Source organism: Marmota marmota, unplaced genomic scaffold, assembly GCF_001458135.2.
Source record: "Marmota marmota marmota unplaced genomic scaffold, marMar, whole genome shotgun sequence".
Lineage (NCBI taxonomy): Eukaryota > Metazoa > Chordata > Mammalia > Rodentia > Sciuridae > Marmota > Marmota marmota.
In genome coordinates this window covers 7,758,053-7,771,922 of record NW_026000171.1, presented here as the reverse complement: position 1 = coordinate 7,771,922, position 13,870 = coordinate 7,758,053, and the positions used below count along the sequence as shown (strand labels likewise).

General features: G+C 38.4%; 2 protein-coding genes across 37 annotated transcripts in view; both read left to right on the top strand.

Annotated features, from left to right (window-relative positions):
- Erc1 (ELKS/RAB6-interacting/CAST family member 1) overlaps nucleotides 1-13,870 on the top strand; it is a 1,605,700-nt gene that overhangs the window by 799,604 nt on the left and 792,226 nt on the right. The gene's annotated exons all lie outside the window — the stretch shown is intronic.
- Nucleotides 7-13,870, top strand: part of Wnk1 (WNK lysine deficient protein kinase 1) — a 132,411-nt gene continuing 118,547 nt past the window's right edge. For all 17 annotated transcript variants that reach the window (XM_048787495.1, XM_048787494.1, XM_048787483.1 and 14 more), the window contains exon 1: nucleotides 7-1,463. In XM_048787495.1, coding sequence (XP_048643452.1) covers nucleotides 699-1,463 — 765 coding nt within the window. In that variant the 5' untranslated portion in view covers nucleotides 7-698. The remainder of the gene's footprint in view (nucleotides 1,464-13,870) is intronic.

Sequence of the window (13,870 nt, the reverse complement as noted above, 5' to 3'; positions counted from 1 at the left end):
CCGAGGCTTCGAAGCTTCGGCTCCCGGCATCTGGGCGATGGGCTCTCTCTGAGACTGGTCCCCTCGCTGGGGGCGCGTGCGGCAGGAGGCGGCTGCCGAGTGACCGGAGCCGGGCCGCGGCCCTCCCTCGCCCTGCTCAGCCCCTCCCACCCCTGTGCCCTGGGGCTGCCACCGCCCGGGCGTCAGAGCTCGTCCCTGCCGCGCGGTGCCGCCGCCCTCAGGGCCTAGCCCGCCCTGCTCGGCGAGCGGCGGGACTTGAGCGGTCGTCGCATCCGCAGCATCCGCCTCGCCTCACTTCACCTCACCTCGCCTCGCCTGGGTGCCGGCTCCCCTAGCCCTGCCCCTCATGACTGCGGCGCCTCTGCTGCCACAGCCCTGCCGGCCGCCGCGCGCCGCAGGATGGATGCGGACCGTGCGGCGCTAACCCCCGTGGCTCTGCACCTGAGTCTCCCGCCGACGAGCCCGCCTCGTGAGCCGCAGCAGCTTCGGTGCCAGCAGCCGCCGCCGCAGCTGGGCCCAGAATCCCGTGTCGCCTTCGGGGCTCCTTGTCAGTGTTGAGTGGGGAGTCGTCCGGTCCGGGTCGCTCCGAACCCGCTGTAGGAGCGGTGCCCTGCAGACCTTCGCGGCTCCTGCGGGTGGGCCCTTCTTCCTCTTTTCATTCTCCTATCCAGCCGCTCGCCTCACCCAGCGGACCAACCATGTCTGGCGGCGCCGCAGAGAAGCAGAGCAGCACTCCGAGCTCTCTGTTCCTCTCGCCGCCGGCGCCAGCCCCCAAGAATGGCTCCAGCTCTGATTCCTCTGTGGGCGAGAAACTGGGGGCCGCGGCGACCGATGCTGGAACTGGTAGGACCGAGGAGTACCGGCGCCGCCGCCACACTATGGACAAGGACAGCCGTGGGGCGGCCGCCACCACTACCACCACAGAGCACCGCTTTTTCCGACGGAGCGTCATCTGCGACTCTAATGCTACTGCGTTGGAGCTGCCTGGCCTCCCTTTCTCGATTCCCCAGCCCGGCGTCCCCGCGGTTGTTCCGCAGATTGCTCCATCAGAGCCCCACCGGGAGGAGACCTTGACTACTACCGCCGTTTCCCAGGTGGCCCAGCAGCCCCCAGTCACTGCTGCCCCTGGAGAACAAGCTGTCGCGGGCCCTGTCACCTCGACTGCCCCAAGCAGTACCAGCAAAGACCGCCCAGTTTCCCAGCCCAACCTCGTGGGGAGCAAAGAGGAGCCACCACCGGCGAGAAGTGGAAGTGGTAGCGGTGGTGGCAGCGCCAAGGAGCTGCAGGAGGAACAGAGACAGCAACAGGATGATATCGAAGAGCTGGAGACCAAGGCCGTGGGAATGTCCAATGACGGCCGCTTTCTCAAGTTTGACATCGAAATCGGCAGAGGCTCCTTTAAGACAGTCTACAAAGGTCTGGACACTGAAACCACTGTGGAAGTCGCCTGGTGTGAACTGCAGGTAAAGCCCCACCTACTTCTTTATTTTTACGGCCCTTGGATCCCAAACTTGGCTCTGTTCAGCCAGTTTATCGAGTTCACCCTTTACGTGTAATTCTGTTTGAGTGGAGAGGTGAGGCCAACTTTGGAAAGGAGTTGAAATTGGGAGAATGTGAAGCATGTACCTAGGTGTTTAAAAAGGTAAAAATTTTTGATATAGGAATTTGTTAGTAGACAGGAGGTGAAAGTCAGTATAAATATATGATTTCCTTGTTATTGGTTAAGTGTCTGGCTGGAAACTTGGAATTAATAGGGAAGTTTTTGAATTAGGAAAGTACCGAGTCTTCTTGCCCTGTGCATTTCAGTTTCATCAGAGCCTCTGTAGGGATGACCTGCCCTGTGTTTGAAGTCCTTATGTTAGAGGTGGTGTTTTCATTCCTGAGACCAGGTTGTTTTTTTAGAATAAAAGGGACCTTGTTCCTTTGAATATATCTTACTTGTTGGCTTCACAGACATTTAGTAAAAAGTAATTGTGAAGACTGTCTTTGCTCCTTTGGAATTTGTGCTCTGGGACTACTAAGATACAGTTATGTTTTTGCTATTGCTCTACCTAATGCTCTTTAAGACATATGGTAGCTGGCAGTAATCTGAATGTTGATTAAAAGGAATGACTTTAATTCATTTACTCTACAATAGCCATGCAAAATTGTGTCAGTGCTTTGAGAATTGTAATGTTATCATCGCCTTAATCTTATTATAAAAGATTTTTAAGCTAAACTTCTCCAAGAATTCAAAGGAATTACTAATGCTTCCCTTTTTTTAACACCCTAGGGAGGTTTTCCTGTTAAATAATGACATGTCATTCTGATGGACAAGTGTATTCTAGGTTTAAACGCTGGGTTACTTGTTGCTTGACATTTGTAGCACCTTGCTTTGACTGTTGCGCTCACAGGGGAGTGAACACAGACTATTGATAGAAGCAGAATTTCACTGAAGGAAAAGTTATAATCTACGGTATACATGAAAAATGCCATTACCCATATTCTTCTTGCCAAGACAGTGGACCACGCTGAAATAGGATAGGAAAGTACCTGCATGATCTTGAAACTTCATGTTAATACTTAATCTTTTGAATGTCAGTTTCCAACTGACCAAGGCCATATCAAGCGTGAAAGAAAGTTAACACAGCATATGGAAGTAAACTTAAAAACTGACAAGTTCTTTAAGACCATAGTAATTTCTTTCTTTCTTTCTTTTTTTTTTTTTTTGGTACCAGGGATTGAACTCGGGGGCACTCAACCACCAAGCCACATCCCCAGCCTTATTTTGTATTTTATTTAGAGACAGGGTCTCACTGAGTTGCTTAGCACCTTACCACTGCTGAGGCTGGCTTTGAATTCTTCATCATTCTGTCTCAGCCTCCAAAGCCACTGGGATTATAGGCATGTGCCTTCACTCCCGGCTGTGCCACCTTGCCTGGCAATAGGCAGACTATTTTCTAGAAAAAGCCTGTCAAACTATATTCCTATAGTTAGTCAGACTCAAAAACTTAGGTCTGATTTCTTTTGGTGTTCAGGTAAAAATTTACAGGACGACATCTGTTTCTTTTTTGTACCAAGGATGCTAATCATCTGGGAATTTATTCTGTTATAATTTTATATTTCAATAGGTAATTTTTAGTGATTTTTGTTTCCTGTTTTAAAAGATTGGACCCAGTGAAATGTTGGGCATGTTATGGATTAATTTTGTTAATTTCAATTATTTCACTTTTAAGCCTTCACACAATGTGTATTTTCGCTTTATCATCTGGAATTTTCTGATAGTTTATTGTCTTAGAACTAATAATACAGGGCAAAAAAAATCGCAATTGACTGATGTCACAATGAGAACTGTCTAAGTGTCTCAGTTTTTCTAAGAACTCAAAACTTCTTGGATTTTTTAGTTTCTTATCTAGGCAGAGCATAATCAACCTAAGGAAAATCTTACATCACATAATAATTTTAAGCCAGTTTAGGATTTGGCTGCAGAACCAAATGCATGCTAGCTCATTGAGTGGTACCTTGGTTTAGAAACTTTCATGTCATTTTGCTTTTACAATTTTTCAATTTGTGCTACATGATTATCGTAGCCCAGGAATTCTTTATAACAGTAGTTGGGCAGTATTTTTATTTTTCTTGACCAGGATACTTGCAGTACATGCCTAATAAAGTATCAGTAGGTCAGTGTTTGAATTTTTGACTTTGGGTCTGAATTAAAGGACAAGCCAAAAGATTACTAAAACATTGGGAAGAAAGGAAAGCTTTTCACTAAATGTATACTTTTAACATGTTTATTTTTCTATAGCAAGACAAGAAAAATATTGTGTTTAGTTGTTAAATTAAAATTTTTAATTTTTAACTGGGAAAGATGGTGCATGCCTGTAATCCCAGCAGCTCTGGAGGATTGTAAGTTTGAGGCCAGCCTTAGCAATTTAGCAAGGCCCTAAGCAACTTAGTGAGACCCTGACTCAGAATAAAAAATAAAAAGGGCTGGGGATGTGGTTGAGCCCTTTGGTGTTCAATCCCTGGTTTAAAAAAAAAAAAAATCTTAGTGTATTGAACCTGGAAGAAATTTTAGGTTATCATGCCCAACTAGGTCATAGAGTATACAGATAGAGTGATGACAAGCAAAAATTAAACTGGTTAGGATCTAATAATTTAGGAGATGTTAAAACATTTGTAGTCCAAAAATGGTTAATAGTAATTTCAAATGAATAAATATTATTTTGATGTAGAAGGGGCTGTAAATTTCTAGAGAATTCTGGTTACTTAACATTTCAGGCTTTTGTTTGGGGTCTTGCTTTTTTTATTATTGTTTTAGTTGTAGATGGATAAAATATCTTTATTTTTATTTGTTTTTATGTGGTGCTGAGGATTGAACCCAGTACCTCACATATTAAAGGCAAGCACTCTACCACAGAGCCACAACCCCAGCCCTGGGTATTGCTTTCATCACTTTAAATGGATACACACACACACACACACACACACACACACACACTTTGGGGGATGAGTGAGTGTGGTACAAAAATCAATCTACTTTCTGTCAAGCTATTTTTTGAGTTATGGTATGCATAATTATATAGTAAATCATCAATTCTTTTTCAAAAAAATGTATGTATTTTTTAGTTGTAGATGGACAATACCTTTATTTTTATGTAGTGCTGAGGATTGAACCCTGTGCCATACACTTGCTAGGCAAGCACTCTCCCACTGAGCTATAACCCCAGCCTGATTCTTTTTTTTTTTTTTTTAATATTTATTTTTTAGTTGTAGTTGGTCACAATACCTTTATTTTATTTATTTTTGTGTGGTGCTGAGGATTGAACCCAGGGCCTCATGTGCTAGGCGCATTCTACTGCTGAGTCACAACCCCAGACCTCTCATCAATAATACCCAGATAATACTTTGACACTTCAGTAATAACTGAGATGCTTTGAGATGTAGATTTCTTTACCTGGATTTATTAGGCAAATGGTATTCCTTAATTTTAATTTTAATACCCAGTTGCCATGGTCAGAAAATGTTACTGCTGGGTTGTATCATATACATTTCTTTTCTAGAGAGGGATGTCATTTAAAAAAAAAAAAAAAAGCCAGTAAATTTGCTTTAAGGAAACATTAATATACAGATTTAAGAATAGTTTGTTTATTTAAATATACTTCCCCAGTTTGCCACTAAATAGTGAGTTTACTTGATGCAGTATGTGTTTCCAGATCTACCTGAAAGGGGAAGTCAAATCATAATTTTTGCTTATACTTGAGCACTAAGTAGACCTTAGTGATTACTTTTTTCTCTGGCTTTTAAGTTAAGGTTCGTGTCTATTGAGTGTATGATCTCAATGTTTTATGAAAAGTTTAGTAGTACTATAGAAATGGGAGATGGTTCTGTGACTCAGAAAATAATTTATGGGGCTGGGGGGCTGGGGATATAGCTTGGTTGGTAGATTGCTTGCCTAGCATGTATAAGGCTCTGGGTTCAATCCCCAGCACCATCTTTTTTTTTTTTTTTTTGGTACTGAGGATTGAAGTCAGGGCACTTCACCATTCAGGTACATCCCCAGCCCTTTATTTCATTTTTAAAAAATTTTTATTTATTTTTTTTAATTTTGAGAAAGGGGTTTTGCTGAGTTCCTTAGGGCCTAACTAAATTGCTGAGGCTAGCCTTAAACTTGGGATCCTCCTGTCTCAGCCTCTGGAGTCACTGGGAATACAGGCAGTTGTTGGGATTACAGGCATGCTCCATTCGGCCCGGATGTACTATAGTTTTTAAAATAAGTCATTGAATGGAATCTCCCTATTTGAATATTGAAGGATTTTTGTTCCACATTACTTTTTAAGTTTGTGCTGTATTCCTTATTTTTTAGAGTGAGAATCTGTAGTAACTTGCAATCCTGGGAACTACATTTGAGTTTGTTTTTTAAGTTTTGAAACTCACTGATTAGGAAGAAGTACTGGCAAAATTCAGATCACACCTTTACCTTTAAGTAAGGGTAGCTACTGTACAAATTAAAGAATGGTGATTTATTGGGGCTGGGGTTATGGCTCAGTAGTAAAGCGCTTGCCCAGGTGCTGGGTTCAATCCTCAGCACCACATAAAAATAAATAAATGAAATGGAGGTATTGTGTCCAACTATAACTAAAATAATAATAATAAAAAAATTGGTGATTTATTTTAAATAACCCTTTTTTTTTTTTTTTTTTTTTTTTTTGGTACTAGGTATTGAACCAGGTCACTTAACTTCTGAGTTACATCCCCAACCCTTTTTATTTTGAGACAAGGTCTCACTAAGACCTTAGGGCCTTTTTAAATTGCTGAGGCTGGCTCCTGAGTTGTTGGGATTGCAGGTTTGTGCCACAGTGCCTGGCTCCTTTGTTCTTTTTAAACTGGATAGAACAGAATTAAGTGACAGGATGATTTCAATTAGGTAAGATTTGATTTAAAATACATGTAGATATGTTGCTGTAGATAATAACTTTGTGGTGCAGGAATTGAGAATTAAATTTAGATTGACTTTTTTTTTTTTTTTTAAGATATAGTTCTTTCTTAGTCTTAGGAGTTTAAATGCTTTCAGTTTCTCTTATTTACCTTTTTTTGGGGGCAGGGGTGTGCAAAGTAACACAATTGTTCCTGGTCTAAGAACTTGCAAAGAGACTGTTTTGTGTAAAACAGATTGGGAGTCTTTTGTTGCCTGTTGACATCATTTCTTGATGTTAATATTGAAGTGTAACATCCTGGTCATTTGAAATTCATCCTAGTCCAACCCTGTGGGGAAAGTTTTTAATTAAAACTGTGGTCCCATTTTCAGAAATCATCCTACACCTGTTTTTTGGGTTTTCTGGTAGCTTTAAAATTGTTTTAGCTAAAACTCTAAAGTAGCTAAAGTAGTTACATTCAAATTATAATTCCTAAAAATCTTGGTATGCATGAAATAATTATGATCACAGTTCTTAGGTTTTTGCTTATACCCGTTCTTGAAGTTACATTGATAGATATTCAGTAACTTGCATTTTATTTTGAGACTTTTGGTTTTAACATAGGACAAATTTGTCTTTAGGAATAGGTGAGACTTAGTGTGACTCTAATTTAAAAATGTTTGAAGAGGACATTTTTCTGCAATATAACATAATAGTTAAGAACTAAACTGCCTAGATTTGAATCCTAACTCCACTACATGATTGTGTCACCTTGGGGCAAGTTCTGTGCTACAGTTTCCTATCTGTAAAATGAGTGTAAAGAGCATCTACTTTATAGTTATGATTAAGTGAATAAATATATGTAAAACTTGTAGGACAATACCTGACACAAAAATAGTAGCTATACTGATACAGCATCTTAACTTATATTGTCCTTTTGAGGGAGGGACTCAATGAAGATTTTGATTTATTTACATTTATGCTTAAAAATAGAAAACTATTACTGTTGGTATAAAACAGTTCCTTAGAAGAGGAACCCTGAGTTGAACATGTCATTGGTGTTTTCAATTTCCTAAGCTTTACTTGGCCTTTGCCTGACATTTACTTTCATGACCTGTCACTTTTTCTGAACTTCTTTATTTCCAGAATCTGCTAGATCTTTGTCTCATCTACTTTGCATGTACCTGGGAAGTATTCTTCCCTTTGGTGGATCTCATATGCAATCCTTAGTCTTTATCACGTTGAACTGAATTGAAGTTGTTTACATATTTTGTCTACTTCACTAGTCTTTGAAAGGTCACTGTAATGTAATAGAGTACTACATAATGAATAAGAACACCAAGGCAGAACACTTGGGGTTCTAAATTGACAGATTATCTGATCTTGAGTAAGGAACTGTAGTGCTGATTTATTAGCAACATGTCCAACTGATTTAGTATTGTTGAGGATCAACTGAAATACTATGATAAGGCACTTTGATAAATGTAGTGTTTTCCAGAGTATAACAATAAAGGAACAACAAAAGGTTTAGTGCTGGGGATGGAACTAGGGCTTCTACATGCAAGGCAAGTGCTCTGCCACTGAGCTACACCCCCATGCCCACAAAAAGTACTTATATATTCAGTTTGAAGGATATGAGTTGTCACTTTTTACAAATTTAATATTTTAAACTTCTTAGATAAGTGTTTTAGGAGCTTTTCATTTGTTTAGGAGCTTTTCATTAGGCTCCCACTTCTGAGGCAGTTACCGTGCTCACAGTAATTCAAGGCAGATATTTTCTTAATTTTATGTGATCTTACCAAATCTAAGACAAGATAGCTTTTCAGACTGAAGAGAAATTGTCAGAAGCTCTTAAGAATGTTTTTATCTAGAAAAGGCTTATACCTTTGACAGTTGGCAGATTTAATTTTTTTTTTTTTTTTTAAATTTTTTTTTTAAATATTTATTTATTTTAGTTCTCGGCGGACACAACATCTTTGTTTGTATGTGGTGCTGAGGATCGAACCCGGGCCGCACACATGCCAGGCGAGCGCGCTACTGCTTGAGCCACATCCCCAGCCCCGCCTGGCAGATTTAATTTTGTATGGAGATTTGGCTATTGATACTTTCTATGTGAAAGAAAAAGTGTCAGTAATCTGCTTGGTTTTCTAATTGACTTTAAAACAATATCTCCACCTTAATTTGATTTAATTAAAAAAATCTCAGGTAAGCTTTCATAAAAATTAACTTTCTACTGTTGTGACTTGTCTTGCAAAATTGCTATATTAAATGTGTTATTCTAGGGCTGGGGCTGTAGCTCAGTGCCTTCCACGTGTGAGGCACTGGGTTCAATCCTCAGCACCAAATAAAAATAAAGATATCGCATCTATCTACAACTAAAAAAAAAAATAAAATTTTTTAAAAAAACAATAAACATGCTATACTAAATGAATATGTCAATGATTTTTAGAAAAGACTCACAGGCAAATGGTTTTCTCAGGAATTCAAGAATTCTTAGGAAATGAAACGGTTGAATTTAATTTAGTTGGAACAAATAAAAAAATGAAGAATAATTTTTCCAGCTACTGGCGAGGCTGAAGCAGAAGGATCACAAGTTCACACCCAGCCTCCTGGGCAGCTTGTTGAGACCTTGTCTCAAAAGAAAAAAAAAAAAAAAAGAATGAGTTGGGATGTAGCCCAGTAGTAGAGCACCCCTAGGTTCAATCCTCAGTACCACTAAATAAAATAAATAAAGAGTGGGAAATATGCTCAATATAATCAGTGTACTTGTGTCAATTAAGAAAAACCATGAAGCATGATGGCTCACATTCCTAATCCTACTAGGGAGCTGAGACTGGAGGAGTGAAAATTCGAGGCCAACAAAAGAAAAGGTCTGGGAATTTGGTAGAGTGCCTCTGAGCTCAATACCCAAGACCCCTTCTCCCTCTGAAAAAAGAAAATCTATACATCTTACCATCATTTCTGTATATATGTTTTTGTGCCATTGAGGTTCAATGAAGTTGTTTACATACTTTGTCTACTTCACTAGTCTTTGAAAGGTCACTGTAATGTAATAGTTCATTCAGTTTCTTAATAGAGCCAGATCTGAGTGGCGGTTTTTGTTTTGGTGAACATATAGGCAGTGTTTACATTAATCTTACATTAATTAAACAGACTAATGTGTAAACAATGGGAGATAAAATTAATTAGTGAATCAAGTCATTAATGATGTATACTTTTTCTATTAGAAGATAGAGGTTAACAGATTATTTGGGATTACAAATTTGCAGTGGGTTTAAGGAGTGGCTTCCAGTGGTCAGGAAGTTGAGAAAGTAAGTGAAGGCCATTTCTTTTGGCAAGGTTGAATGAACAGGATCAGGGAAGACTGGATAATAAGCAGAAGACATGATGGAGGGCGAGATGAATTGAAGGTGAAGCGTGAAGTGAACTATGGATTGTGTCAACTTTCACTTAGTATCTGTCCTAAGAATCTGTTCTAAGCCAGTTACTGTTTTAGGTTTGGTTCTTTGTGGATAGTTAAATTCAGTCCAAATAAATTTTCATATTTCATGTCATTTATCAATAAGTTTCGAGAATCCTTACTTGTATTTGGTGTAACGTGTTGATTCTTAAACAGTTACTTGTTTCTTTCCTATAATCTCTGGCATTCATGCTTTTTTGCATAACAGTATTGTGAGGTATACTTTATAAATGGAGTACCTCTGTGAATTACTGTCTTTGCATGTCACTTGAGACAGCTAGATTTTAAGTAAAATTTCATTACACAGAAGGTTCTGAATTATTTTATCTTTCCTAGTTAAAATGGACTTAAAAAACAACAACGGGAGGGGCTGGAGTTGTGGCTCAGTGTAAAGCACTTGCCTGGCATGTGTGAGGCTCTGGGTTTGATCCTCAGCACCATATATAAATAAATAAAAATGGAAAGAAGATCTATTGACAACTTAAAAAAAACCAGGAAGCTTAAAACTACACACACACACATACAGTTACTTTCTTCACGCTTTGTATTTTAAGTAGTGTTTGCAAAGTGTTCTTTGATAACTAATGTATTAATAATTATTAACAATTATTTACCCACCTATTAGGCTCCCACTTCTGAGGCAGGTACCATGCTCACAGTAATTCAAGGCAGATATTTTCTTAATTTTATGTTTGAGGTTTAATCATTTGTTTAAAATCACATGGGTTCTCATTCTTTACACTATGTCTACTTAAACCACAAAGTTTGAGTTCTAGTGAAATTTTAAATCTTTTGCTCCATTTAGCAGTTACAATTTATGGTGGAGCATCTTATACCTTTTATTCTTTTTCTTGAAATAGATCTCCACTCAAATGACCTTTTTTGGCAGTGTAAATGTATAGATTCTCTAAGGAGGAGGCTAGATTGTTTTATTATTATCATTGGTCTTAGTCTAAATAATTTCTGTATATAAGGATTATCTATGGTCATGTGACTTAGTTTTATTTACTTTGTACATTGAAGTGATAGTTTCTTAGCTTAGTTACTAATACTGTGAATTGACTTTTCTCTCTCTCTCTCTTTTTTTTAACCTTGTTACTCCGCCATTCCTTCACTGTTTATTTTGACATGTCATATATGCTACTGAGAAGGATTTGGCTCTTGTTTGTTTGAATACCAGATGGAATCTCATTTAAATCATTTAACTATGTTTGAAACTCTCTGGAATGTCTAATTTATTTAGTATTGTAATGGGAATAAGATGGTCCCTTACCTCCAGTAAGGTTTTCATATAATTGAAGTTTTGTCCTCGGAGTAGTAATATTTTGTATTTCCTTGTTCTTTTAAATGGAGGATCTGAATCTTTGCAGAAAATGACTGAGAGCACCAACTATTATATTAAATAAGAGTATGCTTAAAGGTTACTTGGTGGGCACTTTACCCTTATTATATTCTTGGAACTCTGAAGGTTTTGAAAAAGTAGTTGTCGCTCCAGTTTTCTACAACTCAGCCTTCTCTTGTGGCAGTGATTACTGCTAGTTGCTGTTGGCACATTTGTATCAGTCTCCTTATTAATGGTTGCTTCTGGTATTCTGAACTGGGCAACTAAATTGCCATTTTTGTTAAAGTTGGTTTAGATGTTTTAAAGGTAAATAAGTATTAGTAAAAATCATTAGTGGGTTGTATTTGTGCTGTTGAGGTCTTACTTTCTGGCTTTGGTTGTTTTTCTTCTAAGTGATTGTGAAGAAGTAAAGTAATAATGTGCTGTAATAATGAGATTGTTGGGGTGTAATTTGTTGGTGCTGTTTTATTTAATTTAGAACATTTGATGTAACCTGATTTAAACCTGATAGAGGGTACTATTTATTTATTTATTGGTACTAGGGATTGAACCCAGGAGCACTTAACCACTGAGCCACATTCCCAGCACTTTTTATATTTTATTTTGAAATAGGTTCTTGCTGAATTTTGAATCTATTTTGAATAGGTTCTTAGGGTCTCACTAGCTTTGAGCCAGCCTCCTGCCTCACCTTTCTGAGTGGCTGGGGTTACAGGCTTGCGCCACCATACCTGGTATGCTACTATTGTTTATTATTTGGCTAGCATTGGGTTATGAAAGTTCATAGACTGTTGGGTAAGAGTTTTTCTTTTTCCTAAAATACTCTTTTAAAGATAATTCACGTTTGGGCTGGGGTTGTGGCTCAGTGGTAGAGTGCTTGTCTAGCCTGTGTAAGGCACTAGGTTCCATTCTCAGCACCACATATAAATAAAATAAAAGTCCATTGACAACTAAAAGAAAAATATTAAGTAAAAGAGATAATCCATATTTATCACTAGTTTTATATGTATTTCTGGGATTTGAGATTTCAGCTTTAGGAATAATGTAGGTAAAACCTGCATGATACTTTAGCAGTTTGGTATAAGGTAATATCATTTGCTTCTGTAACCACCAGCAGAGACTATGAGTACATCATCCTATAGATTTGGATTCCTTGGTGTTCTTTGTACTAATATAATTTCTTTTGTTTAGGTCAAACAATCCTATGCTCTTTTATACCAGGGGTAATCCATGCTTGGGTACACAAGTTCTCACCTCTAATTATGGCAGATTTTTCAAAATATTTCTGTGTGGTAGAATACATGGGTCAGTAGAGACTTTTGGCTTTTGTTAAAATACAAATCAACCTTTAATCCCCAAGTATTGGTTTAGACTTTAATTCTTCAGTCTTTCAAGGTAAATTGCTTTACTGTGTACATATTTGGAGGAGGGACTTTTCTACCAGGGTAATTGATTCAGGGTCCGTTAAGTACTCCCCTCCCCATTTTTTAAATTGGTGCATTATAGTTGTACTTGATGGAATATGTTGTTACATATTTGTACATGCACACAATAACAATGTAATTTGGCCAATGTCATCCCCTAGCATTTCCTCCCTCTCTTGCCGCTTTCCACCGCCTTGGTCCCATTCATTTCCCTTTGATTTTTAGGAGATTCACTTCACCTTTTTTTCCCCTTTTTCCTTTCTAGCTTGAGTGTATGAGAGAAAACGACTTTGTAAGTTTGACTTATTTCGCCTAACATGATGGTCTCTAGTTCTATCCATTTTCTTGTAGATGACATAATTTCATTTTTCTTTTATGACGGAATAAAATTCGTTGTGTGTGTATACCACAATTTCCTTATCCATTCATATGCTGATGGACACCTAGGCTGGTTCCATAGTTTGGCTGTTTTGAATTATGCTGCTATAAACATGGCTATGTGTGTATCACTGTAATAAGATGACTTAATTCTTCAGGATAAATATTGAGGGAGGGGTGTAATTGGGTCATATCGTAGTTCCATGCCTACTCTTTTGAGGAACCTCCATAGTGGAGGAGGATTTCCATAGTGTTGTACTGATTTACAGTCCCATCAATAGTGTAAAAGTGTTCCTTTTTCTCCATATCCTTTCCTGCATTTATTATGATTTGTATTCCTGATGAGTCGTGAAACATGAAATCTCAGGGCAGTTTTGATTTGCATTTCTCTAATTACTTATGATGTTGAACATTTTTTCATGTATTTGGCCTGTTGGTATTTCTTTTGAGAAGTATCTGTTTAATTCATTTGCCCATTTATTAATTGAGTTATATGATTTGTGGGGGTGTCAAAATTTTTGAGCTTTTTATATATTCTAGATATTAATCCTTTGTCAGAAGAGTAGCTAGCAGAGATTTTCTCCCATTCTTTGGGTTTTCTTTTCTAATTCCTACTTGTTTCCTTTGCTGTGCAGAAGCCTTTTAATTTTATGCCATTCCATTTATTAATTCTTCACATTATTTCTTGAGCTTTAGGGGTTGTATTGAGAAAGTTGTTGCCTGTGCCTGCATGCTGGAGTGTTGACCCTGTGTTTTCTTCCAGGAGTTGCATAGTCTAATTCTGAGGTTTTTCGATCCATTTTTTATTTGATTTTTGTGCAAGGTGAGAGATAAGGGTCCAGTTTCATTCTACATATGGATTACCAGTGTTATA